The 27,055-nt window shown below is 47.4% G+C and overlaps 1 protein-coding gene across 3 annotated transcripts in view; it reads right to left on the reverse strand.

The window, feature by feature from the left end:
- Window positions 1-27,055, reverse strand: part of plpp3 (phospholipid phosphatase 3) — a 195,063-nt gene that overhangs the window by 64,050 nt on the left and 103,958 nt on the right. For all 3 annotated transcript variants that reach the window (XM_072510805.1, XM_072510803.1, XM_072510806.1), the window contains exons 3-4: window positions 10,211-10,491; window positions 7,470-7,527 (exon numbers count right to left, since the gene is read on the reverse strand). In XM_072510805.1, the coding sequence (XP_072366906.1) occupies window positions 7,470-7,527; window positions 10,211-10,491 (339 nt within the window). The remainder of the gene's footprint in view (window positions 1-7,469; window positions 7,528-10,210; window positions 10,492-27,055) is intronic.

Here is a 27,055-nt window from a genome sequence, read left to right on the forward strand (position 1 = left end):
CAGTTTCAAGTGCGTCTCCTGCAACATGACCACATCTGCCTTTAAGTTCTTTAGGTGTGCGAGTACCCGTGCCCTTTTAATCGGCCCATTCAGCCCTCTCACGTTCCACGTGATCAGCCGGGTTGGGGGGCTCTTTACCCCCCCACCCATGTCGACTAGACATCCCCTTTTCTAACCCAGCTCCTCACCCGGTTCCCACGTCCCCGTATATCCCACCGACGGTGCTCTCCCGTCCAGACCACCCCGCCCCATAACAGCTCCCCCTTCCCCTTAGCAGCAGCAACCCAGTTAACTCCCCCCCCCCACTCCCCCCTCCCTCCGCTAGATCCCTTTCTAGTGTAGTTGCACCCCCCATGTTGCTCCCAGAAGTCAGCAAACTGGCTGACCTCGGCTTACCCAGTTTGTCCTCGGCCCCTCATGGTGCGAGGCCCCCTCCTTCCTGCGTCCCCGTTCCCGCCACAATTACCATAGCGCGGGAGCAAAGCCCGCGTTTCCCACTCAGCCCCGCCCCTGATGGCGCAGTTCCCTTCTCCTTCCCCTTTCCTTCCCACCGGCGCCCACAGTTCCCCATACTCCCCCCCCCCCCCCCCCAACGAGGGGAAAAGAGAAAAGTTACAAAATTGAAAAAATTCCCCTCTCCCTCCTTCCCCTTCCTCGTCCCACATAATCACCCCACCACTTTATTACAGAAGCTTTTTCTCTCGCCAGACTATTCCAGCTTCTCGTCCACAATGAATGTCCACGCCTCTTCTGCCATCTCAAAGTAGTGGTGCTTCCCTTGGTGTGTGACCCACAGTCTCGCCGGCTGCAACATTCCAAATTTCACCTTTTTGTGGAGCACCGCCTTGGCCCGGTTGAAACTTGCCCTCCTTCTCGTCACCTCCGCACTCCAATCCTGGTACACGCGGATCACCGCGTTCTCCCACCTGCAGCTCCGAGTTTTCTTCGCCCATCTTCGAACCATCTCTCTGTCATTGTAGCGGTGAAACCTCACCACTATGGCTCGAGGTATTTCTCCTGCCTTTGGTCTTCTCGCCAGAACTCGGTAAGCTCCCTCCACCTCCAAAGGGCCCGTCGGGGCCTCCGATCCCATTAGCGAGTGAAGCATCGTGCTCACATATGCCCCGAAGTCCGCCCCCTCTATGCCTTTGGGAAGACCCAAGACTCTTAAATTCTTCCTCCTCGAGTTATTCTCCAGGGCTTCCAACCTCTCCACACACCTTTTGTGCTGTGCTTTGTGCGTCTCTGTCTTTACCACCAGGCCCTGTATTTCATCCACATTCTCCGCAGCCTTTGCCTTCACGACCCGAAGCTCCAACTCCTGGGTCCTCTGCGCCTCCTTTAGCCCTTCAATCGCCTGTAGCATCGGGGCCAACACCTCCTTCTTCAGCTCTTCCACACAGCGCCGCAGGAACTCTTGTTGCTCCGGGCCCCATACCGAACAGCCACTTTCCAACGCCATCTTGCTTCGAGCTTCCCTTCCTTGCCGCTGCTCCAGTGGATCCACTGCAATCCGGCCACTATCCTCTCCTTTATCCATATTTATACGGGGGGGATTCCCTCCTATTTCACCGCACAATGATTTTGGCCGTTAAGAATTGCCGTTGGGGCTCTTAATAAGAGCCCAAAAGTCCGTTTCAACGGGAGGTGCCGAAACGTGCGACTTAGCTGGTCATCGCCGCACCCGGAAGTCCATTATATGGATTATTAATCATTTGCTAGAATTAAATTATTTTGAATGGCACTAATTCTCTTATTTTATTAGGCAAAGGGCTGAGTTCTTCACCGCCCACCGCCGGTAGCAGAGTTCCTGATGCGGTGGAGAATCCCATGTGGGGGTGAAAAACGGGATCGGCACCTCAAGGTTCACGCCCTGCGCCAGCAGGAGGATGCAAAATGGCCCATTTTCATCCTTTTAACAGGCTGGGCACTGAATCCTTCACGCCTCCCTAATTCTCCAGCCCTTTGGGGCCGGGATTCACGCGCCATGGATTGGTGCAAGTATTTGCCAGCTTGGCCCTAATGCAGTGGACCGAGCGACGGGCCAAGTGGGTAAGGCCCAAAGTGGCCCCAAAGTCCATCGGAGGGCCCCCATCTCCCCACAATGCAAATCCTGCACACACCCCCCGCAAGCCATGGTCAGCCGTTTGGTGATCTTTTGGGAAGTCTCAAAGGTTTGATCTAGATTGCATTTTGAACACAGAAGTTAGGCTACAGTTGTACAGAGCTCTGGTACCCCAGTTTTGGGCACTGTCATTATCAGCTTGCACTTCCAACACCTTTGTGGGCAAATGATCATAAAACCTATATGTGCGTGATCAAATAAGGGGCACATCACGAGTTGTCCATTCCAGTAAAACCTGGCCCAGTAAAAAATGCAAAATATCTTCAATTCTTAAATCTGACTAACATTTAGGTCAAGGGGGCTTTTTTAAATTACAATTTCACATTCTGGGAATTAGCTGTTTTTAAATCAAAGCAAATCCCTGCGGAAGTAATTTAACTCCCAGTTTGGTATTCTGGACCAGTCTATAACTACTTCTTTGTATATTTACCCAGGAACCCTTGCCCCTGTTTTGAAGCCTGTCAGTTGAGTGCTGGATGTCAATCAGTATTTTGCTCTCAATGCAACTTAGGTTCTCACTATGTCCTGTTATTATTAATATCAGGGGCATAATAGAATATCCGTAGATAAAGAGCATTATGTTTGGAATTAGTTGCAAAAGTCCTTTGTAATGTTTAGGAATTACAAGAACAATTGACCATTTTATTACTACAGCCTTGGAAGAATGCTTCTATTGCTTAAAATCTCTACGCTGCTATCCATTAAAATGTATTATAAAGAGAAAAGACTTTTGAATTATTGCAGTACCAATGCTCTGAACTGGTAGGAGTCTGACCCCAATTTGAGAAGCTTCATAAATCAAACCATGTGAAGCCTAGTGTCTGGCCAGCATCAGTAAACCTAATCTGGTGGTAAGGTCAAATTTTTATTCTGAATTCCAGTGATCTTTAACCTCACATCGTACAGCGAAACACAGCTAAGTGTACAACTATATATTGCTAAATCTATTCCATAGTTTTCACTCATAAGGGAGTATTTCTGTGGAAGGATTTTTTGTAAATAAAAGAACAAAAGCATTCATTCAGAAGATTCAAGTGACAAAGAATGCCACACAGAAATTCTGTTTTACATTTAAAGAAACATTAAACTTCTCGTTATTTAAAGTGGATTTATTTCCAAATAATGACTCCCTACATAAATAGATGTTTTATATTTATATATGTGTGTGTGGCTATGTATGTGTGAGTGTGTGTGTGTGTATGTATATATATACATACAGTCTGTCCATGCACAATTCTGATAAATAATTTGCATTTGAAATCTACAGTTCCATCTGGCATACTAGATTGCGGTTTCGGAACAATTAAATGCAAATGGTATATAATGCATGAACGTTTGTGCTATTTGTTTATATTGGACTTCAGAGAAACAGTGCGTGAATTATACTTATTAGCGCCTGTATGCTGAGCTAGATTATGAGTCTATAGACTGCAGAACTAACTGCAAGTTTATGGTCATCAGTATATGCACAACAATGGCATAAGACAGACCAGCCAAGGTAAATTTAAAAACAGTTCTCTCACTTTAGTGGGTTGTGTTTCATGCTTACTGGAGATTGGGTTTATCAATTATCTGCGCTAAACTTGAAATAAAACTGTGATTTGCATACTATTTGTAACAAAAGGAACAAAAACATGGCCAATGCAATGTGAAAAGAATTGTAGGGCCATTGTTATCCAAATTCAGTGCTTGAATGTTTAGTCTCATTTCTTATGCAATGGGTGAAAGCTCTGATTCAATAGGTGTATGGGATCATAAACATGATTCAGAAAGTGGCAGTGCTCAAATAAATTTGTTTGGTTTACAACACAAAGACAGATCTGAACATGTACACTGGTTGCAGTAAGGAATGTAAAATGCATTGAGAACCAGTGAAGCTCAAAGACAGCTCATGGAAACAAAACCTATTAAGGCAGATCCTACAGAAAGAACTCAAAGGTACTCAGAAAGTGTCCAGGTTTTGACCAGTTACATCATTTTGAATGCATATGAATACTTATAGTTTCCCAAGCTTAAATTCTGGAGATAAATTTGCTCTTGAGGATTATGGTTATAAGAAGATTATGAATCCAGAAACCTCAGTGGCTTCTCCAGGTTCATTTATGGCTTGTTTCCCACTCAATAATAGTTTTTTTTTGTCTTTTGTAGCTCAGACTGTATTTATCCTGTAACCTCCCACAATGGATCTTTCTGTGACGTGTGCAGTCAACCCTTTGTCTCTATCGTCTCTGTTTATTATGCGATATACTGCTGATTATGTGCACAAAGAAATCACCCTATGACTCCGATGTGTTATCCATAACACTTAAAAGTCAGAACATAATGGCGTAGCACCACTTGTTAAAGTCACAAGGTGTGATACAAAAACAGGACATCCAGGACTGGCGATACTGCAGCTAAATTGGTACTGACCAATCGCAGCAACCTTTAAACATGCAAATCTTAACATACCTTTATTTCATGTTTTGCTATGTGACCATGAATTTGCACAGCAGGAGACAAAATGCAGCATTGTGCTCCTCTTGAATGGCTGTTTGTTACTAAATTCATCAGGGAGAAAGGTCTAATGGAATTAGACCATAGCTACTTAAAAGGAATGTTACATTGCCATCCTTGGATGGGAAAAACTAGTTAAGTCCTGCCTGACATTCATCTTCTGACTGCCCCAGAGGAGAGTTTCATAGAATCACTGGGCGGGATTCTCTGATCCTGATGCTAAGTGTTGATGCCGTCGTAAATGCCATTGTATTTCCCAACGCCGTCAACATGGCCTCAGGATCAGCAATTCTGGCCCCTACAGGGGCCCAGCACGGCACTGGAGCGACCCTCGCCGCTCCAGCTGCTGATCCCGGCATCAATTGGGAGCCTGGGGGTCCGCGCATGCGCAGTGGCTCCCTTCTCCGTGCCGGCCCCGACGCAACACTGGCATAGGACTACAGGGGCTGGCGCGGAAGAAAGGAGGCCCCCAGCCCCAGAGGCCGGACCGTCGATCAGTGGGCCCTGATCGCAGGCCAGGCCACAGCAGAGGCACCCCCCGGAGTCGGACCCCCCTCTCCCCCCCCACCACAGACCACCCCGGGCCCTTCCACGCCGAGGTCCCTCCGGCGCCATTCTAACCTGCAGGTTCGAAGAGCAGGTTAGAACGCCACCGGCGGGACTCAGGTTTTTCGGTATGGCTGCTCGGCCCATTCCGGGCGGAGAATCACCGGGGGGGGGGGCCCCATGTAGTGCCCCCCAGCTGCCGCCGCGCTGACTGTGCCGCTCTCCGGAGAATCGTGTTCCGGCGTCGGGGCATGGCGCCAGTCGCGGCAATTCTCTGGCCCAGCCCCGGGCTGAGAGAATCCCGCCCATAGAATTTACAGTGCAGAAGGAGGCCATTCGTCCCATCGAGTCTGCACTGGCTCTTGGAAAGAGCATCCTACTTAAGTCCACACTTCTACCCTATCCCCACAACCCAGTGAACCCACCTAACCTAAGGGCAATTTATCATGGCCAATCCACCTAACCTGCACATCTTTGGACTGTGGGAGGAAACCAGAGCACCCGGAGGAAACCCACGCAGACAAGGGGAGAACAAGCAGACTCCACACAGACAGTGACCCAAGTCGGGAATCAAACCTGGGAACCTGGAGCCGTGAAGCAACTGTGCTAACCACTGTGTAACCATGCCGCCCAGTGAAGCACCTCAGAATACAACATGATGTATGTAGGGAACGTGAATATTGTTGCACTTTGTGTGGTGACCATTTTGATATGTTTGTAACGTTCTTTCGGATATTTTAAAAATAAAGTATATTTTTGTAAAAACAATGTTTGCCGCAAGCAGTAGAAACAGTGGAGGCAACGTAGGCTCAAATCTTCCAGTGGACGGTTGATCAGAAACCGGATATACGATCCAAAATGTACATCGTTGCCCTACAGAGGTCCTGACGCACTGACATCCGAGGGAATTATCTGAGAAGTCGGAACTTACGACTGGGACCCTCCACGAAAACCTCCAACTCACCCTTCAGACAGAATAGTTATCCGGGAAGTATTAGACAGAAAAACTCCAGTCTAACTCTTGGATAATTACAGCACAGATCCCACCCAATCAATCACTCGCACTGACCCACTGATGCACCTCACATACCCCCGGCTAGCTGCCCCCAAAACCCCGACCCAACCACTCCCCCCAGACCAACCAGGCTACACCTCCTGACCACACTAACCATGAACACCAGACTACCCCTCCCGCCCCCACAATCTCCCAACAAACCTGACTCCCCCCAATTTCCCGACTTACCCCCCTGGCCTGACCTGACGAGCCCCTGACCTGACTAACCCTCCCAGCCTGACCTGGCTAACCCTCCTAATGTAACCTGACTACCTCCTACCCACTCAGCCACCTACCACACTACCCAACTGCCACCCTACCACCTGTTATCCTACGCACTTACCGCTCTATCCTCGCCCATTCACTAACATTCACACTGGACATTTAAACTTAACTTATGGTACGTTGTGCCCTAAAAAGGGGGTGTGACCAGTCCCTGTCCCCGTCACCCCCCACCCCGCTACTACATAGCAACGGAGTTCTCTGATGGACTGCACGTTCCACATTTCTGGAGAAGCCAGGCTCAAAAGAACCAGCCAGAAATGGGAACTGCGTCCGGGTAGCAAACTACGATTAGAACGGCAATCCAACAATAATCGCTGCTTTGCGGAAGTTCCATGCTATAAAGTACACAAATGCCAAGCTCACAAGTCTGGAGAATGTCATAATGCTGGTGGCACAATCAAAGCCCCAGCAGGTACTCATGCACAAGACTAGAAATAGGTACCATAACGATAAGATGGTCACTAATAAATCCAAAAGGGAATTCAAAAAAAATCTCTTTATCTAGAGAGTAGTTACAGTGTAGAACTTTACTACCTTTGGCAACTAAGTTAGACATGTTTAAGGGGAGGCTCGATAAGCACTCGAGGGTGAAAGAAATGAAAATATATTTTCATGAAGAAGTGAGAGAGGAGTTTTGTGTGGAGCATAAATACTGGCATGGACCAGTTGGGCCGAATGGCCTGTTTTTGTGCTATGAATACTTTTGTCATATTCTGTAGTACATACTACTAGCATCACTTCCATTTCCTGGAATCTGTCACAGTAATCATCTACAATCCCCAGCCATCAAGAGAAGCTTACTTATAATCCCAATATAACATACCATCTACTCTGTGAATGGTTTGTAACCAAGAAACAACTACGATTTGAAAGAATTACACTTTCAGCAAAATGCCAACCTAAAGAAATTTGAATCCCTGGGTATAGACTACAGAAAGACAAATGAAACATGAAGTCACTTACCGCTAAGTACAACATGGTGTACAATGAGAAGGAAGCGTGTCCCGAAAAGAATGACTTCCTGGAAAAGAAACTAAAATAATGAGCCTCTTTTACAGCACTTTGGGGTAACCAAAGCATGCTTATCTTGCCAAATTTCCACCCACCCAAAATTCAAATTACACAGAAAGATAAACCCATTCTGGGAAAGGCCAATCTAATTAGATTAATTGCACACCATGCATAATGGAACAAATGCTTAAACTCCGACTCTCCATACATTTGCATAAATAAAAGCAACCCTTTTGTGAAATGCTTTGAGATGTTTAGCCATAAAACACTGTGTGAATATAACAATGTGCAGAGTGCTCTCTGGGTGTAATTTATATTGAATGTTTTAGCGTACTACACAAAGCGAAGAAAAGAAACCGGAGAATAAAAATCTCATTTGGATAAACAGTAGGTACAGCTGTGAAAAAATAACCACTCCATGGTGACATGGTTGCATGAATAAACCCAAAATGGCTCCAGGACCCAGAATCTGGATGTCCTGCCCCCTTTTACAACAGATCCTATTTTGTTTGGGTTGGCATAAATTGGTGTTAGGTTGGCACAGCAGCTAGACAGGGCCATAAGGATGAGTAAGGATTATGGGTTGGCATAAATTGGCACTAAATTGACACAGAATCTACAAGGGGGCCACGGGCTTGAGTGGTGGAGTCATGTGTTTGCAATAACTCGGCATAGGGGCTGTATGTGGTCATGAGTGGGGAGTAGAGGGAGAATAGGTTGGCATTGAGTGTATGAAGGTGTCTTGGTGGCACTGTGGTTAGCACTGCTGCCTCAGCGCCAGGAACCCGGGTTCAATTTCAACCTCAGGTGCCGGTCTGTGTGGAGTTTGCACTTTCTGCCTGTGACTGCATGGGTTTCCTCTGGGTGCTGAGGTTTCCTCCCACAGTCCAAAGATGTGCAGGTTAGGTGGATTGGCTGTGCTAAATTGCCCCTTAGTGTCCAAAGGTTGGGTGGGGTTACAGGGCTAGAGGGGGATTGGGACTAGGTAGGAGGCTCTTTTGAAGGATCAGCGCAGGCTCGATGGGCTGAATGGCCTCCTTCTGCACTATAGGGATTTTATGATTCTAAGGGTCATGACGGTGGGTTAAGGCATGTGTAGGCATGGATGGGTCATGGAGAGTGGGTGGGTGGGGATGGGGCAGTGAGCTGTCAGGGCAAGAGAGCCCAACCCCTTTTACTACAATTTGACAAAGTCTCATCACTGAGGCAGACAATTTAACTGGGTCACCTCAGCACTCAGCAGCTGCCTCCACACTGTTTCCAAGGGGTGGCAGGCGCAATTCCCTAACACACCCGCCCTCCTGGAATGCAAAATCCGCCCAGACAATTTGACTCCATCAGGATTGCTCATGGCTCCCAGGGGTTAGGGGAGGGATTTCCCATGTTCAGAATCACTCAGTGCTTGATCTAAGAACCCTGCAGCAGGAAGAGCAGCCCCTTGCCATTGCTGATGATCCGCCCCCTCCACGACTCCCCTTCTGCCATCACTCACATTCGGCTGAGGATCTACTGACGATCCTCGGCATCGGGTGGGTGCCATAGCCGCAAAGGCCACCACCCCCACACCGTGCTACCATCCAATAGAGTTTTCAGCCACTGACTGCCTGGCAGCTCCTGACAGCTGGGATTTCTGCCCTCAGGGTCCTTGATCCTGGAGGAAGGCCCACCCCTGGCCCGTAAAGTGCCTGAGAAGAACAAGAAGCGGAGGGGCCTTCCCAGAAAGAGGTGACGTGGGGCTCTTGCCTACTCTTTAGAGGAGGCTGAGATCTCAGTCACCATCACAAGCTTTTGCCCAGAAAGCAGAGGAATTGTGCGAGTGGCTTTGACAAACAGGAAAAGAATGTGACGCCAATCACAAACAGCTGCAACCTTCATTCAATTTAGGCGTAAAACATTCAAATTAAAATACATAAGAATTCAAGTTTCATCGAGATGTGGCAATAACAGAATCACTGTGAATTATAGTCAGCTGATGTTACTGACTCTTGTAAACAACGTAGTCCATGAAATTGTACAGTATTCCTAAAGTTTTCTACAATTATGCCACAAAATCTAAAAGAATTAGGTATAATTGAATAAGGGTTAGGCTGCAGTTTTGGTGGTCTACTTTACTCTTATCCTGAGCTCCTTTTGCTCTGACTTCAATGAACATACGGGCATGATGAAAAACGAGTGACTGATTCGATAATAGCTGTTTTGCATTACCTTCAAAGAACTTCGCCCTCATATCTTCGTGGACTCAGGATTTGGAGGCAGGCAAAAGCAATATAATTCCAGCCATATTGCAATCACACTATAAAGCACTACTGCGGATACTGGGGGTGGGATTCTCCGACTCGCCGCACCAGTTTTTGAGTGCAGCGGCCCCCTCTGGCAACCAAATTCTCCGTCCCAGCAGCCGGCCAATGGGGTTTCCCATTGTGAGCACCCCCACGCTGTCAGGAAATCCACAGGCATGAGTGCACTGCCAGCGAAAGGGAGGATCCCGCCGACGGAGAATCCAGCCATGGGAATTTAAAATAAAAACAGGAAATCCAGCAAATACTCAGGAGATCTGGCAGCATCAATGAAGAATTTGAATGTTTCAGTTTGGTGATCTTTCACCATGTCCAAAAAAAAGGCCATTGACCAGAAACATTAACCATATATAAAGTAACATTCCGTTTCATTCCTTATTAGGCAAAAATTCTTACCTTGCTTCCTGAACTTCACTTTCATTGCCTGTGCATTCAAACTCCACAATATAACCAAGGGAGCAGTTGATTGTTGAAAAGTTTGGACTGCAGACATGTAGAAAGTGTGGCCTTAAACGCCCGACGGACACTTTTGCAATGTCAGTGAAGGATTGGCTTATGGCGCAGCCAAAGATGAAGCAACCAACTTGCCTATACAGAGCAGCTACATATGGGTTACGGATAAAGGATTTGGAACGTTCCTTCAAGTAATGGATCCGGTAGCACTCTCCTGATATTATCTGTTAACAAAAACACATAAAATTATTACTGAGGTCATATAATGCTTCCTGCATATAAACAATGCCTTGTGGAACTGAGATAGGCTGCATTATAATTTGCAATTTAGTGGCTGATAACGTGTTTGTGAAGAGAGGATTCGGGAGAGGGCATTTATTAGCCTGTCAGGAAAACTATTTCTCACAGTAGCAGAAAAATAATCTGAAAGGAGAATAATAATTGAGCAAGGGAAGCTTGTCAAATTCCCACACGGTGTTAGCTTTTGAGCTAAGACACTAATAGGAACATGTAATCGTTCTTTTTGGTTTTTCAAGATATAGCAGGATTTCTCAATATCTGTGCTCACAAGCTGCTATGTACATATTTAAATTTGGAGGGTGTATGTGAGATGATTGAAAATAAAGTAAAACTAAATAAGAGGCATGATTAGTAATGACACAGAAATGTGTTGCCACAAGACATTTAAGACATGTCTGTCAGTCTGCGATTTCTCCGTTCATGAAAAAGAAATGCACACTTTTTGCAACTTACTAATACAATCATGGCTTTGCATGCCATTTTGACATACATGGTCCCTGAAAATTCAATTCTGTCCGCAAAAACAACAGTCACAATGCCCAATAAAGACCCTTTAACATTTCTCAAGCAACAGAGAAGTCACTTAAGTTGCATAATGTCAAAAGTTCTTCCTTCCTGCCATGGACTGGGCAGTTTCTGCGAGAAATGCATCGATGACAAATTTTGACAAAGCTTTATTTTTGACAGATCGGACCCTGGCGGCAATGATTGTTGCTGTAATCAAGTGACGTGGCAGGATTCTGGGAGGCTAGACAATCCCAACAATGCGAAGGAGTCAACATAATCTCAACTACAGTTTTTTTTAATAATCACAAAACGTGAGGCATGCATTTTGTCATTAAGTGGCAGCACAGGGTATATTTGCACATGAAGGAAAGCAGGAATTGTAAAAGACATTTTTAAATACAATAGCTGTACAAACAAAGGATGCAACAAATAAGATGGCTGAAGCAAAAATGGAAAGCCAACATTATGCATGCCATTATAGCAAAGTGAATGGACTGCAGAAAGCAATTTCATCGGACCAAGTCGTTCCTTGTGAAATTAAATACTGTCATGTTCACAGGCTAAACTTGTATGTTGCTGAAAGGTGGTGGGGGTCCAGCAAATAAAATAGCTTATTGGGGTGTGACTTTAGGGGATGAAAGACAGATACCATAGAATATAGAGTATACTATATTCTGTTGCAGCTGTATAGAACCTTAGTTAGGCCACACTTGGAGTATAGTGTTCAATTCTGGTCGCCACACTACCAGAAGGATGTGGAGGCTTTAGAGAGGGTGCAGAAGAGATTTACCAGAATGTTGCCTGGTATGGAGGGCATTAGCTATGAGGAGCGGTTGAATAAACTCGGTTTGTTCTCACTGGAACGAAGGAGGTTGAGGGGAGACCTGATAGAGGTATACAAAATTATGAGGGGCATAGACAGAGTGGATAGTCAGAGGCTTTTCCCCAGGGTAGAGGGGTCAATTACTAGGGGGCATAGGTTTAAGGTGAGAGGGGCAAGGTTTAGAGTAGATGTACGAGGCAAGTTTTTTAAGCAGAGGGTAGTGGGTGCCTTGAACTCGCTACCGGAGGTGGTGGTGGAAGCAGGGACGATAGTGACATTTAAGGGGTATCTTGACAAATACATGAATAGGATGGGAATAGAGGGATACGGACCCAGGAAGTGTAGAAGATTGTAGTTTAGTCGGGCAGCATGGTCGGCACGGGCTTGGAGGGCCTAAGGGCCTGTTCCTGTGCTGTACATTTCTTTGTTCTTTTGTACTATATCGTACATTGATATTCTGATTTACATGATGTTATCACCCCAAGCTAGGCACACTGTAGGAGATTATAATAGTGAAGTTAAATGAGGAGGGTGAGTCAATAAGTGCAAATGGTGATGGCAGAAGAGCTGATACAGGACAGAGCACAATGTGTTGTGTACCCCATTCTGAGTTATAGGTAAATGCAAATAGTAGGCAGTATATTAGACAACAATGGGTATCTAATGAGGAGTCACTTGCTTCACTGAATAAAACAGTGGTAAATAAGCAGAGTAACACAGAAATCTCCAGTCTGTCAATTCTCTTATCCACACATTCCCCATCACTTCATCCCACCACTGGCGACCGCATCTTCAGTGCCCAGCTCCACACAATGGGCTGAATTTAATTGCCCCAATGAGATTCTCGCCCACTAATTATAGAACTGGCAGGGACCTCTGTCAGTTCCATGGGTGAGGGCCCAATGGTATTAAGTGCACTTTAGCCACTTAAGTGGCCACCATCAGGTTTTCCCCAGGAGTCTGCACCCCGTTGGTCCATTGTTCATCACCGCCACTGGGAATGGCATCAGGTGCCAGCAACGCACCCATCAGAGGCTGCAGATCACGGAGGACCGTTGGTCAAAAGGTGAGTGAGGGCGGGATGGGTGCCTGATCACAAAGGGGTCGCACTGAATGGCTGGCACCAAACCTGACTTAGTGGTCTTCAGGAGGGGAGGAAAAGCTGTGTGGCTTCCATTTAATCCCTGGACCACCACTGTGGGCTCAGGGATAATGGTTGTCAATTGGTTCGTTTGCGAGCCTAAGTGGCATCTCACCACCACCGGACAGGGATCCCACTTCACCCCTTTCTACCATCTGACTTAATCGAGGGAGATTTTGCTGTCAGCAGGAGACTGATGCCGGGTCCATGCCTCAATTAAGTAGGCTCGGCTACCAAGGTTCCACAAGTTGCATTATTTCCAGCTCATTGTCATTCCCTACCCAAACCCTTCCTTTTCTCCATCCTCTCTCTACTTTTAATGACCCTGAAACATAATAATAATCTTTATAATTGTGACAAGTATTGTCACAGTTAACACTGCAATGAAGTTACTGTGAAAAGCCCCTAGTTGTGTCCGGCCCCTGTTCGGGTACACAGAGGGAGAATTCAGAAAGTCCAAATTACCTAACAGCACGTCTTTCGGGACTTGTGGGAGGAAACCGGAGCACCCTGAGGAAACCCACGCAGACACAAGGAGAACGTGCAGACGCCGCACAGACAGTGACCCAAGCCGGGAATCAAACCCGATCCCTAGCACTGCGAAGCAACAGTGCTAACCACCGTGCCCATGACTCTCACCCTATCTAATATTTCTATATGACTCAATGTCCATTTTGTGCCTGACTACATCTTTGTGAAACAGCATGGAACAATTTTCCACATTACAGGTGCTATGTAAATTCAAGCTGTTGCTATGGTTGTTGCAATCCCAAGAGTTAGGAAATTGTTTTCCTACATTTTCAGTAATTTCACAATTTTTGGAGAGGAAGGAATACTTAAGAATTGAAATAAAGAGTCAGGTAATCCTTTTATGCTTTCCACCAACACTGCTCAGCAACTGCTTGTATACATCTTCCCCCCCCTCCCCTCAAAATTAGCAAGCAAAACCAATTGTTTTAGCTTGGCCATTGTGGAGGCCAGGTGCTTCCCGACAGGGAGGACAACCAGTCATCCCAAAGTACCCTTGCAATTATCCAAGCAGCTTTCTGTAAAGCGCCATTAGCAGAGGCCTGCAGCGGGCCAGGCCCCCAGGCTGAGCTCTCATCCTAGACTGTTGAGTGTTGCGGAGAAACTCCAAAGGGAACAAAATATATACAAAATAAACACTGGTGTAATTACTACCAGCTTTCAGATTAAGTTACCCTGCTTTAAATTTGGCTTGATAGAATTGAAAAGAAATGGCCTGGAGGAAATTGCACATTGCTTACTGTGAGTTTTCCTGCAAGCTTCAGCCAGGAGTGCAACCACCCCCGCCCCCACACAGAAATGCAGCCATTCGTAATGTCATCAACATCACTGCTGGAATTTGAACTTTGCATGTCCAATTCTTCAGGCAATATCATTTCTAAAAGCAGTCATCCATGGTCTGCCTGTTAACTGGCTCAACTAATCACTTTATCGCCTGTATCACCAAGACACATCAGGAGAAGGTAAAAACACTATGTCCAGCGCAGGCAAAACTTAAAACATCTTGTAACAGTAAAGTGGGTAACACTATCAGTGCTCAATTTCTGAAGAATTACCATGAACCTCTTAATCTTAAAATGTTTGCTGTACAGTTAGCCTAATGAAATTAAGTTATTTCGTAGCAGCAATTTCTTTCATTGACGAGTAAATAGTTAGTTGGATTTGCAGCTTTGATAGCTCGTTGAATTGATTATCCAAAGCTCGGTCAAAGCTAGTTTACATCTTCAGAAAGACCCATGGAAATAATCATTGAAAGTAGGGATTCAGATTGGTCAGAGAATAGCTATTTATATTCACATGTCCCCACACATGGAAACAAACTAATCATTAAAGTGATTAACGGACCTTGTTTGCAGAGATATTAGTCACCAATGTTTCAATGTGACACTGGCAGGAAATTCCATAACCAGACATCATTTTAGATTTATTACAAAAGTATTGTCAGCACAAAATATTTCTTTTAAGTTACAGAGTGGAATAATAATTTTGAAAATTTAGTCAACAGAAACTGCTGATCATGTCTAAGTAAATGACCTTGACGACAAGATTTGGGGGAATTGGTTTGGAGGAGATATATTGAGTTCCATCGCATTGCCCTTCTAGGAAATATACACCGTGACCTTCATCAATTCTCAGCCAAACCGTTCTGGCATTGGTAGTAAAAAAGGTTGGTGTGACTACACAACATTATTAATAATTTTGTTTTCAGACAGACTTTTCCAGTAAAATTATTGACACCAGTACTTTCACCCCTTTGATGGTTTGCAGACGGAGTCATTCCAGGAATCATCTCCACACTTTTGCTCTGGAAAAGCAAATTGTTTTGATTTGTTAATACTATGCTGAAATCCATGCCAAGGTATAAGGTCCTTAACTCTTGAAAGGTACCCAATACCATATACTGAATACACTGAATATCTGTACCTATGCCACGTGGATCTCAGCAGTTTAAGAAGGTGGCTCACCACCACCTTTTCAAGGGAAAATAGGGATGGGTCTACATACTGGCCTTGTCAACGATGATCACACCCAGTGAATGAATACAAAACAACCCTCAGTAATCTATGGGCATTACTGCCATGGTGCACACTGCGCCTTTGCTACAGGCATATCTCTTGAAGGTAGCCTAATCCATGACATTGTTTTAAGCAAGGCAAATTAAATTTTCCCATAGTTCGTAATGGTTACACCACAATCCATTGAGAGGTCAACAAAAATCAGTGTTGTTACCCGACACTTTACTAGATTTGTGGCAATACAACTAGGTTCACACTGGTGACCGGAGGGAATTCCAATTGCTTTTACACATTAGATTGGATCGCAGTACAGTAACCTGATTGTCTTAATCATTGCCCTGCCAGGTCAAAATTCCACTCTGGCACCAATATCCAAATAAATTGGTCCATGTACTTCAGAGTTTTCACACTCAAAGAACTCGCTCATAGAATCCCTACAGTGCAGAATGAAGCCATTTGGCCCATCGAGTCTGCACCGACCCTCCGAAAGAGCACTCTGCCCAGGTCCGCTCCTCCGTCCAATCCCCGCAAGCTAACCTGCACATCCCTGAACACTAAGGTGCATTTAGCATGGCCAATCCACCTAACCTGCACATCTTTCGACTGTGTGAGGAAACCGGAGCACCTGGAGGACACCCATGCAGGCATGGGGAGAATGTGCAAACTCCACACAGACAGTAACCCAAGGCCGGAATCAAACCTGGTTCCCTGGTGCTGAGAGACAACAGTGCCAACCACTGTGCCACCGCGCCACCCACATTGCCACTGTGACTCCATATTGAGAAATAATTCTGGATACTTTTAAATCCCACATCTCACTGGATGGTGGGCAGAAAAAAAAGAAATAACTTACATTGGATCTCAGGGCCAATTGCCGTAGAATGTAGAACAGATTATACCAAAGGGGCGGCACAGCGGTTAGCACTGCTGTTTCACAGTGCCAGGGATCCAGGTTCAATTCTGATCTTGGGTGATTGTCTGTCTGGAGTTTGTACTTTGTCCCCCTGTATACGTGGGTTTCCTCTCGTTTTCTCCCACAGTCCAAAATGTGCAGTATAGATGGATTGACCATGCTAAATTGTCCCTTAGTGTCCACGGGTTAGAGGGGGTTGCAGGGATGGGGTGGGGCAGTGAGCCGAGGTTGGGACACTCTTTCGGAGATTCGGTGCAGACGCGATGGGCCAAATGGTCTCTTTCTGCCCGGTAGGGATTCTATGAAAAATAGCTAATCCATAAAAGAGAAACTGCTAACCATTTGTTGACTTTATTCTACATTTTCCAACAACTCATTTCAAGAGCATGGATTTGGAAATGTCTAAATAAAGAATGTATTTAAATGATATAGAAAAGGAACTGCCTTCTATGACATCATCAATGTCAAAAATGTTAACACAGTAAGCGAGGCAAGTGAGGTCGGTCAAAAAGCAAAACACTCCAAATGGTGGAAACCTGAAACTATAACAAAAATCAATGGACACAGAAAGCAGGTTAGTCATCATCTGTCACGAAAATGCCAGGGTTGGATGTTTCAGGTCTAAATCCTTTCCTTGAAAACTCCGTTCTGAGGAAAGGTTTTATACCTGAAATGTCAACTGTCTTATATTGAGAGTCCTGGATCTACCTGGACTACCTTCACAATCAATAAATGTGTTTATATAAGAATACATAGATATGACTGAATTATCTACAGATTTAAATGTTAATGGTTGAAGGGTAAGGCAATACTAGCAGTCAAACATTTGAACCTACAGAAACTGGGTGATTGTATGCTTCCTTTTAAGACTAAACAGTATTGGTTAGGGAGCAGAATATTGAAGGCGCTGTCACAGATAATGAGCGGGATTCCCCGAAGCCATGCCGGCTGGGAGAATCGGCGTTCACGCCATTTTCCCGCGCGACGCTGGTCCGACGCCGGCGCGCGATTCTCCGAGGTGCGGAGAATCGGCGCCGCTCGTGCCGGCGCGTTTGGCACGGCGCTGGTAGCTATCCGTGGCCGGGCCGCTGATTCTCCAGCCTGGGTGGGCCGAGCTGCCGCGCGTAAACGGCCTAGTCCCGCCGGCACCGTCCACACCTGGTCGCTGCCGGCGGGTACTTGTCGCAAAGGTTTGGGGGGCGGCCTGTGGGAGGGGGGGGGAGGGGGGGCTCCGTTCCCGGGGGGGGGGGGCCTCCGATGGGGTCTGGCCCGCGATTGGGGCTCACCGATCGGCGGGTCGGCCTCTCCCCCCCCCCGGGCGTACTTCCTTGCGCGACCAGCCCCAGAACCCTGGCGCCATGTTGGTGAGGGGCCGGAGCGCTCTGCGTGGCTACTGCGCATGCGCCGGTTGGCACCGGCGCCACTGCACATGTCATCGTTGGCGCCAGCGCAACTGCGCGTGCGCGGATCCTGCGGCGTCCAGTTCGCGCCGGGATCTGAGTCTGGAGTGTTGCGGACCACTCCAGCGCCGTGCTGGCCCCCTGTAGGGGCCAGAATTCGACGTGGGAGTGGCCTGTTCACGCCGTTGTAAAACGTGACGGCGTTTGCGACGCGTGGACACTCTGCCTCCATTTCGGCGAATCCCGCCCAATATACCTACAAGTGCCTGCTGCAAACCATACTTCAACCTCTGTAATGACAAAAGTACACACCATGTTTGCCAGTAAATTGGTGTTCATAACACACCATGTATTATACTTAATCTTTTTAATTGTGCACTGTGAATAAATGTTTCAAATTATTTGTGTACGTCTTTAAACTGGTGTAAAGTTGGTTATTCACTTAGAAGAATATATAGATGTTTTTCAAGCCTGTAGCTCAATTTCTCTAAAATCAGAAAAAGTATTCACCTTGCGAAACATCATTCTTTAACTCAGCGCTGTCTACCGGACATAAAAGAATTCCAACCTATTGAACCATTAACACAAACAACAACTATTTGCATTTATATAGCACCCTTAAAGTAGTAAAACATCGCAAGGCACTTATTTCGCAGGAGCATTGTCAAACAAATTTGATACCAAGGGGCGTTAGTGGATACCAAAATATTGGTCATAGAGATAGGTTTTAAGGAGCATTTAAAAGGAAAGAGAGACAGATAAGTTTAAGGAGGGAATTCCAAAAGTCGAGCCCTCAGTAGCTGGTTGCCAAAAATGAGCAATAAAAGTCAGGAATGCTCCAGAGGCCAGAATTGGAGGAGAGTACATATCTTGGGTTGTAGGGCTGGAGGAGATTGCAGAGTTAGGGACGGGACAAGGTCATAGAGGGATTGGAAAGCAAGGATGAGAATGTCAAAATCAAAGCTTTGATTGACCCAGAGCCATTGCAGGACAGCGAGCGCAGGCACAATGAACAAACGGGCTTGGTGTGAATTGGGAGAACAAGATAATTTGATACCGCATGGACAGAGAATGATTTATTCTATCTAAAACACGTTTTTTTCAATTTGTACTTGTCTTTGGAGTATCTGTATATCGGTATTTTTTTCTTTGTGTGCCTCTCTGTGACAGACTGGAGTATCTATTATAATCAATCTGGTCACATCCTGGCCTGAAGCCAATTTATCTGGCAATCTACAAACACAATCTAATGAAAATCAGATTGTTCCCAATTGAATCCAAACGCACAATTCACAGAGAGCGTTAAAGTCTCACCCTGTCCACGTCACTTCTTTCTGTCCTTTTTCCCAATCTCCATATTTTCTGGAGGAAAGTGTTTGGCGCCAATCGAAAAGAATAGTAAGGGACCAGAATTTTTACTAGGTTGTTTGTTTTATCGGGTGAAAATATAAATAAACTCTTTATCACAAAAACAAAGAGTATTGGTGGCAAAATTGGATCACCCCTGAAAATCGGCATCAGATGCACAATTAACCTTCACCCGTTTTTTTCCTGCTAATTTGCATGATAGGTATGTCAGGCCACCACTAAACACAGTGCTGAATGGCTAGCTGTATGCGTTAGCAGGGGGCTGAAGCTCATTATAGACTAAAGTTACCCTGTGCTACTCAAAGTCAACCTGAAACTCTTAAAAAGGAGGTGCATTCTGGCTGGAGTAGGAACCAGAGATGGTTGGGATGGGACTCTGAGGAAGAACATTGACTAATGGTGCAACATGATGCAGAGCATTCTTCCAAAGTTCTCAGAAGGTGCACTGCAGACTAAAGCAATGTAAAGTCACCATAGTTCCAAATGGCCATAGGCTGCTTTCCCCTTTGACAGGGGAGAGCTGACTGGTGATTTAACCTGAGGGTCACCACACCTCAGACGAGGGGCAAGGTTGACAAGGTGGGGTCTTCATGGTTCAACTATGCTGCAAGAGATGGACAGGAGGAGAGATGCCCTCAGTCTACAGGGGGCCAGGAGATGCTCCAAACAAATACTGCGAAGGCAATGGGAGCAGATAACAGTCGTCAATGCAAGCAGTACAACCCCAAATATCTGGATGCAGTGCTGCAAGAAATTTAATGGCCTCACTCAACTGATCAATGTCAGTGAATTCATTCCCAAGTGCCAAAAACTGAACTACGAGTGCCTGACACTGCTCAATTCACGACCAACCCTCCAATCATTCACCTACTAACTTTTTCTATCAATCACAACTCTCACAGTCATAACCTCAGCTCAATCTCATTCTTTAAGCCATTCTTTAAGCGGCATGGTGGCACAGTGGTTAACACTGTTGCTTCACAGCGCCAGGATCCCAGGTTCGATTCCTGGCTTAGGTCACTGTCTGTGCGGAGTTTGCACGTTCTCCCCGTGTCTGCGTGGGTTTCTTCCCGTGCTTCAGTTTCCTCCCACAAGTCCCGAAAGAGGTGCTGTTAGGTAATTTGGACATTCTGAATTCTCCCTCTCTGTACCCGAACAGGCGCCGGAGTGTGGCGACTACAGGATTTTCACATTGGTTCATTGCAGTGTTAATGTAAGCCTACTTGTGACAATAATAAATTATTAATAGACAATTATTATCTCAAAGAATAGGCACAGCTGCAAACTTTATCTCCACAACTCATAGCTTGCACACATTGCCAGATATTCAACTCTGGCAGGCACACCACCCAAATTTATTGCACCACACTCACTGATGCACCATTATCAGCGTTGTGTCAAATGGACCCTGTGATTGTCAGTAAAACAGGGAAGGTGAGGTGTAGGAATGTGAATTGGAATCCAATTCACAGGTAATGCAGTCAGATGAGGTGCATTGCCCAGAAAGGGGATGTGTTGGTTTCCTCCTCCCACACCTTTCACACCTTCACTCATGATGGCTAGGCCATGACAAATCATGACATGCTCTGCTAAGCCTCACCAGAGTCATCCAGGCAGTAGAAGCGTGTTTAAGTACCCCAGTTGATCTGCTCAATCACATTTTGTGTGACGTGGTTTCCATTCCATACAGGCTGCCCTCACGCCCATGGGTCTCCCACATTGGAGTTATGAGTTAGGTGGTCAGTGGATAGCCCTCAATAATGGTTAGCTGCCTTCAATACATCATCGATGAAGACGAACATCTTGCCAAGGTCATCCCCACACCCCCACTACTTGCCTTCAAACAATCGCGCGACCTCAAACAAACCGTTGTTTGCAGCACACTACCCAGCCTTCAGAACAGCGAACACGACACCACACAACCCTGCCATGGCAATCTCTGCAAGACGTGCCAGATCATCGACATGGGCACCACTATTACACGTGAGAACACCACCCACCAGGTACATACTCGTGCGACTTGGCCAACGTTGTCTACCTCATACGCTGCAGGGAAGGATGTCCTGAAGCGTGGTACATTGGCGAGACCATGCAGATGCTGCGACAATGGATGAACGGACATTGTGTGACAATCACCAAGCAGGAATGTGCCCTTCCAGTCGGGGAACACTTCAGCAGTCAAGGGCATTCAGCCTCTGATCTTCGGGTAAGCGTTCTTCAAGTCGGTCTTCAGGACACGCGACAATGCACAATCGCCGAGCAGAAACGTATAGCCAAATTCCGCACACGAGTACGGCCTCAACCGGGACCTTGGATTCATGTCGCATTACATTCACTCCCCACCATCTGGCCTGGGCTTGCGAAATCCTATCAACTGTTCTGGCTTGAGACAATTCACACCTCTTTAACCTGTGATTATCCCTCTCTCCAGTTGCTCCGTCTGGACCTGCAGACTAATTACCTGCAAACACTCCAAAGTATCGGACTGCATCTTTGACTTTGTCTATATATGTTTCTGGAACATACCTCTTCATTCACCTGAGGAAGGAGTACTGCTCCAAAAGCTAGTGATTCGAAACAAACCTGTTGGACTTTAACCTGGTGTTGTAAGACTTCTTACTGTGCTTCTCTATGCTAAGAGAGGCTGAAATTCAGCTCTCTTTGCATACAGAACTGCAGTGGATGGCAAACTGGGAAATATATTGCAAATATTGCCTGCTTCAACCTTTAAGAATCCGGATGCACGCATCCTGTGTGGGTACGAATCTGGGGGCGCTGGCAACGGAGCCGCTGCCGCTCCCTCCAAGGGGGTATACCACGAGCCCGGTGGTGGTGGCGGCCCTCAAAATTTGGGGGCAGTGGAGGCGGCATAGGGGGGAAATTGGGGCCTCGGCGTGGACCCCATTACCGGGGAACCACTGGTTTGCCCCAGGAAGAACAGGTGGAGGGTTTTCGGGGTGGCACAGGGCAGGGATACGAAAGTTGGGGGACCTGTTTGTGGACAGGAAGTTCGCGAGCTTGGGTGAGCTGGAGAAGTAGTACGGGCTCCCCCCGGGGAACACCTTCAGGTACTTACAGGTAAGGGCGTTTGCCAGACAGCAGGTGGTGGAATTCCCACGGCTACTGCCACACACAGTACAGGACAGGGAGCTCTCGGGGGCGGGGGGGGGGGGGGGGGGGGAGATCTCGGAAACTTACCAGGTGATGCAGGAGGAGGAGGAGGCCTCGGTGGTGGAGTTGAAAGGTAAGTGTGAGGAGGAGTTGGGAGAGGAGATCGAAGAGGGGACGTGGGCAGATGCCCTAGGGAGGGTGAACTCTTCCTCTTCGTGCGCGAGGCTCAGCCTCATACAGTTTAAGGTGCTGCATAGGGCACACATGACTGGGACAAGGATGAGACGGTTCTTTGGGGGGTGAGGACAGGTGTGTTAGGTGCTCAGGGAGCCCAGCAAATCACATCCATATGTTCTGGGCATGCCCAGCGCTGGAGGAATTTTGGAAGGGCGTAGCGAGGACGGTGTCGAGGGTGGTAGGATAGAGCGTCAGACCGGGCTGGGGGCTCGCAGTATTTGGGGTTGCAGGGGAGCCGGGAGAACAGGAGGCGAAAGAGGCCGGAATTCTGGCCTTTGTGTCCCTGGTAGCCCGGTGAAGGATTCTCCTTCAGTGGAAAGATGCGAGGCCCCCAAGCGTGGAATCCTGGATCAGCGATATGGCAGGGTTCATTAAATTGGAGAGGGTGAAATTCGCCTTGAGAGGGTCGGTACAAGGGTTCTTTAGGCGGTGGCAACCGTTCTTAGACTTTCTGGCAGAACGATAGACATTGGTCAATGGCAGCAGCAGCTCGGGGGCGGGGGGGAGGTTTACTTTATTTTTGTTTATGCTATTTACACTGGAGGGTCTGAGGGGGTGTATACACCTGTTGTGTTAAGTGTGGGTGTTAATGTTAATTTATTATTTTTTATGTACAGGGGGGAGGGGTATGGGGTGTTGCTTTTTTAGATTGTGTTTTGTACTTAAGCCTGTTGGGTTCTTTTTTCTTTCTCATTTTGTTATTGATAGTTTATGAAAACCTTTAATAAAAAATTTTTTTTTAAAAAAAAAAGAATCCGGATGCACAAAGGTTCATGACCAGGGTCACTTTCACAGCATTGCTGTCCACACTCTGTTGCTCCAGTTCAGGTTGCAAAAGGTGACACATTACATTGAACACATCCAGGGTGAAACAGAGCTATCTTATGCACTGTTTCGCGCTGAGGTTATAGTATAAGAATTGCTCCCTGAAGACCTGCGGCGATTTAGTGGATTTCTCTCCTTTTCAAATAGCTTATACTTCTCAGCGTCGTCCCTGTCCTGCTGTAGGCCAATTGGCAATACAAACTATGGCAGTCACATCTAGGAGCAAGTGGTCTGAGCAGCATCTCTGAAGTTAGAAGCAAAAACTTCAGCCTGCACTTCACTGCCTGTAGACTCTGCCAACGTTAAATAGCAGCACAAACCTCCAAAATCTTCTATAAACTCAGCAGCAGCCAGTAGAAATAAGCAACTCACCTGGAAGTAGTCCATGATCCCTTTAAATAGTATGGGGTCCCTCTGCTGCTGAATATATGTACAGCTGTGCGAGGTTAAGAGAAGACATTTGGTTGAACGTTTTGAGATTACAAACTGCACGACTCAGGTCAAATCAGCTTTAGACACCCTCTTGGTCATCACAATATGCCTACTTTGCATACTTCTGGTGCATGCTCCTTGTTACAACCCCCATAGAGACTAATAATGTTTAAAAAAAAGAATAGCTGAAAGGGTGATAAGTTTTAAGACTTTTATTGTGATAAACATATTAACACTATTAACTAAACATTATACTTATTGGCAATGTATACTCTGAAATACAGAATGGAACTTTCCCCTTTACTTTTAACACAACCAAAAAAACAAGTTCACAGGTGTACTATACATGCCCCTTAATTAGGCAGACAATTTTTCCAGACCCAGCCAAAAGTGATTCTCAGTTCCCTCGGCTTTACTTCCATTTCTTTCCTTTCCCTGGCTGGTAACTTTAAACCCCAGAGCCGTCTTTCACAGTGGGAGTTTTTCTTGGTGATGCTCCTACTAGCGTAAGCTTAGCACCCCCAGGGTTGTTTCAATTCCTCACAAATTTGGTCTTTTCAATCTAAGCACGTGCCCCCACCTCTGGAAACCCTTCCCGCCTCAAAGCCCAGCTTCATAGCAATATGAATCATGTGGGTCTTGGTATCAAGGTAGATATGCTGGTTAGCTATCTTTGAGACCCCAATCTTTCTTCATCTTGGAAGTAAATGGACAGTTTAAAGCATAACCCTTTACAACCCAACATTCTCAACACATTCCTGGAACTTTGGAGACAGGGGGCAGGATTCTCCCCAACCCGGCGGGACGGGGGGACCCGGCGGGATGGAGTGGCATGAACCACTCCAGCGTCGGGCCGCCCCAAAGGTGCGGATTTCTCTGCACCTTTAGGGGCCAAGCCCTCACCTTTAGTGGTTGCCGTCCCGTCGGCTGGCCTGGAAGGCCTTTGGCGCCACGCCAGCCGGGGCCGAAGGGACTCCGCCGTCCGGCGGAAGTCAGCACATGCGCGGGAGCGTCAGCAGCTGTTGACGTCACCCCCACGCATGCGCAGGGGGGGGGGTGGGTCACCTCCGCGTCGGCCATCGCGGAGGTTATAGCCGACGTGGAGGGGAAAGAGTGCCCCCACGGCACAGGCCCGCCCGCAGATTGGCGGGCCCCGATTGCGGGCCAGACCACCGTGGGGGCACCCCCCCCCCCCACCCCCACCCCCACCCCCACCCCCCCCCCACCCCCCCGGGCCCAGATCACCCTCCGCCCACCCCCCCCCCCCCCCACCCCCCACCCAAGGACCCCGGAGCCTGCTCGCGCCGCCTGGTCCCGCCGGTAAGGGAGGTGGTTTAATTCACGCCGGCGGGAACGGCATTACAGCAGCGGGACTTCGGCCCATCGCGGGCCGGAAAATCGCCGGGGGGGGGGGGGGGGGGGGGGGGGGGGGGGGGCCTCGCCGACCATGGCAGCGCGATTCCCACCCCTGCCGAATCTCCGGTGCCGGAGAATTCGGCGGCCGGTGGGGGCGGAATTCACGCCGCCCCCCACCGGTTCTCCGACCCGGCGGGGGGGGGGGTCGGAGAATCCTGCCCCTGGTCTCTATTGCAATCCAAAATCTCTATTCCCCACCAGCTTTGGAATTCCGCCCTTGCACCTCGCTAATACGCCAACTCTTTCTCTTTTTAAGAACCTGCTTAAAACCTATCCCCTTGACCAAACTTTTAGTCCTCTCCCCTATTGTCTCCACTTTGACTCAGTGTTGATTTTTGTCTGAGTACACTTCTGTGAAACATCTTAAGACATTTTTCTGCACAAGTAGATTCTCCATTATCCAGTGCCAGTATCGGGATTCCCGATCGGGCAGAAAAAGAATAGTGGTCACCCGAAAAACGGGATGGGCGCCAAACCTGTTGCGATGCTCTGATCCCCCAGCGGCTACCCGCCCCACATCCATTTCAATATAATTAACGGGCTTGAAGCCCGATTCACCACCCCCTCGTTATGCAACGACCCCACAGCGGAAGGTCCACCAGGCGGGCTTTAGTGCAGGTTTGCCCAAGCAAGACATTGACGTGGTGGACCCGAAGGTGGGTCATGGGGGTTAAGTGCATAACTGAGGTTGCCCCCAAAGTCCATCAGAAGCCCCACCCTCTTCCACCAACAATGCAAATCATGCCCCCATCCCACCTCTGTCAAGTAGGGGCATCCCCTCCCACCACGGGAATAACGGGTCACCCACCGCCCACCAATCAGACCCCCCTCATCACTTCCATCAGACCGTTGCGGGGGTCTGGGGATGGGTTAGGTCACCTTCATGGTGCATGGTGTGTGGGTGGGGAACCTGTTGATCCCTTGGTTGGGGAGGGGGTGGGAGGATGCCCCTATTTGTCAGCGAGGGTGAGGGGGGGCAGTATTTGCATTGTGGGGTGTCTGGCGCCGGACCTCGGGATCGGGCCGCCCACCCAAAATGACAGCCAGGATTCTGGAGGAGTCACTGAGATCATTACCATGCATTTTTGCATGGTTAAGGAGAGCGAGAGAGACAAACCTGGGCCTTGCTCCCAGCACCAGCGTAGACCAATCCCGGTTGTCCGCTGGGCGGAGCAATTAATCTCCAGAACGGAGAATCCAGGCCATGATATTTTAATGCAAGTTGCTGTTATATTAGGAAAACTAGATAAACAAACCAACAACTTTCTCACTATCCTCTCCCTACCCTCCTGAAAACACTGATTCTTTGCTAAAATACAATTCCGTGAGCTCTGGGTGTCCACAGATAAATTACCTGAATGGCTATAATTCACGTGTGAACCTTCACTGTATGTATTGGCCACAGTCCACGTGACCATGTAAACAAGCCTGATCTTCACCCACATCAACTCGTGCAGTATGCACAGCAAGACTACTGGCTGGTGATCAGGAATGGGATTCCTGCTCAGTTTTTCCCTCCCTAAACCAAGGAGGCCGAGACCCTATTCCTGCACCAACTCAGATTATTTAACTCAGCATGGATTGCCGGTTTGAGCAAATTAATCGCATGCAGTAGCAAATTAGGGAAGTTTTACTCACTACCTAGACAATTGGGTCCTAGAGATGTCCATTCCTCATGATAAATGACAAAACTATTTGATCACTTCAGTTCTCAAAAAAAGAGTTTAATCTAATTACCCGGAATATTTGTTACTGATGTTGAACGGGTGCTA

This window comes from Scyliorhinus torazame, chromosome 7, assembly GCF_047496885.1.
Source record: "Scyliorhinus torazame isolate Kashiwa2021f chromosome 7, sScyTor2.1, whole genome shotgun sequence".
In the NCBI taxonomy this organism is placed as follows: Eukaryota; Metazoa; Chordata; class Chondrichthyes; order Carcharhiniformes; family Scyliorhinidae; genus Scyliorhinus; species Scyliorhinus torazame.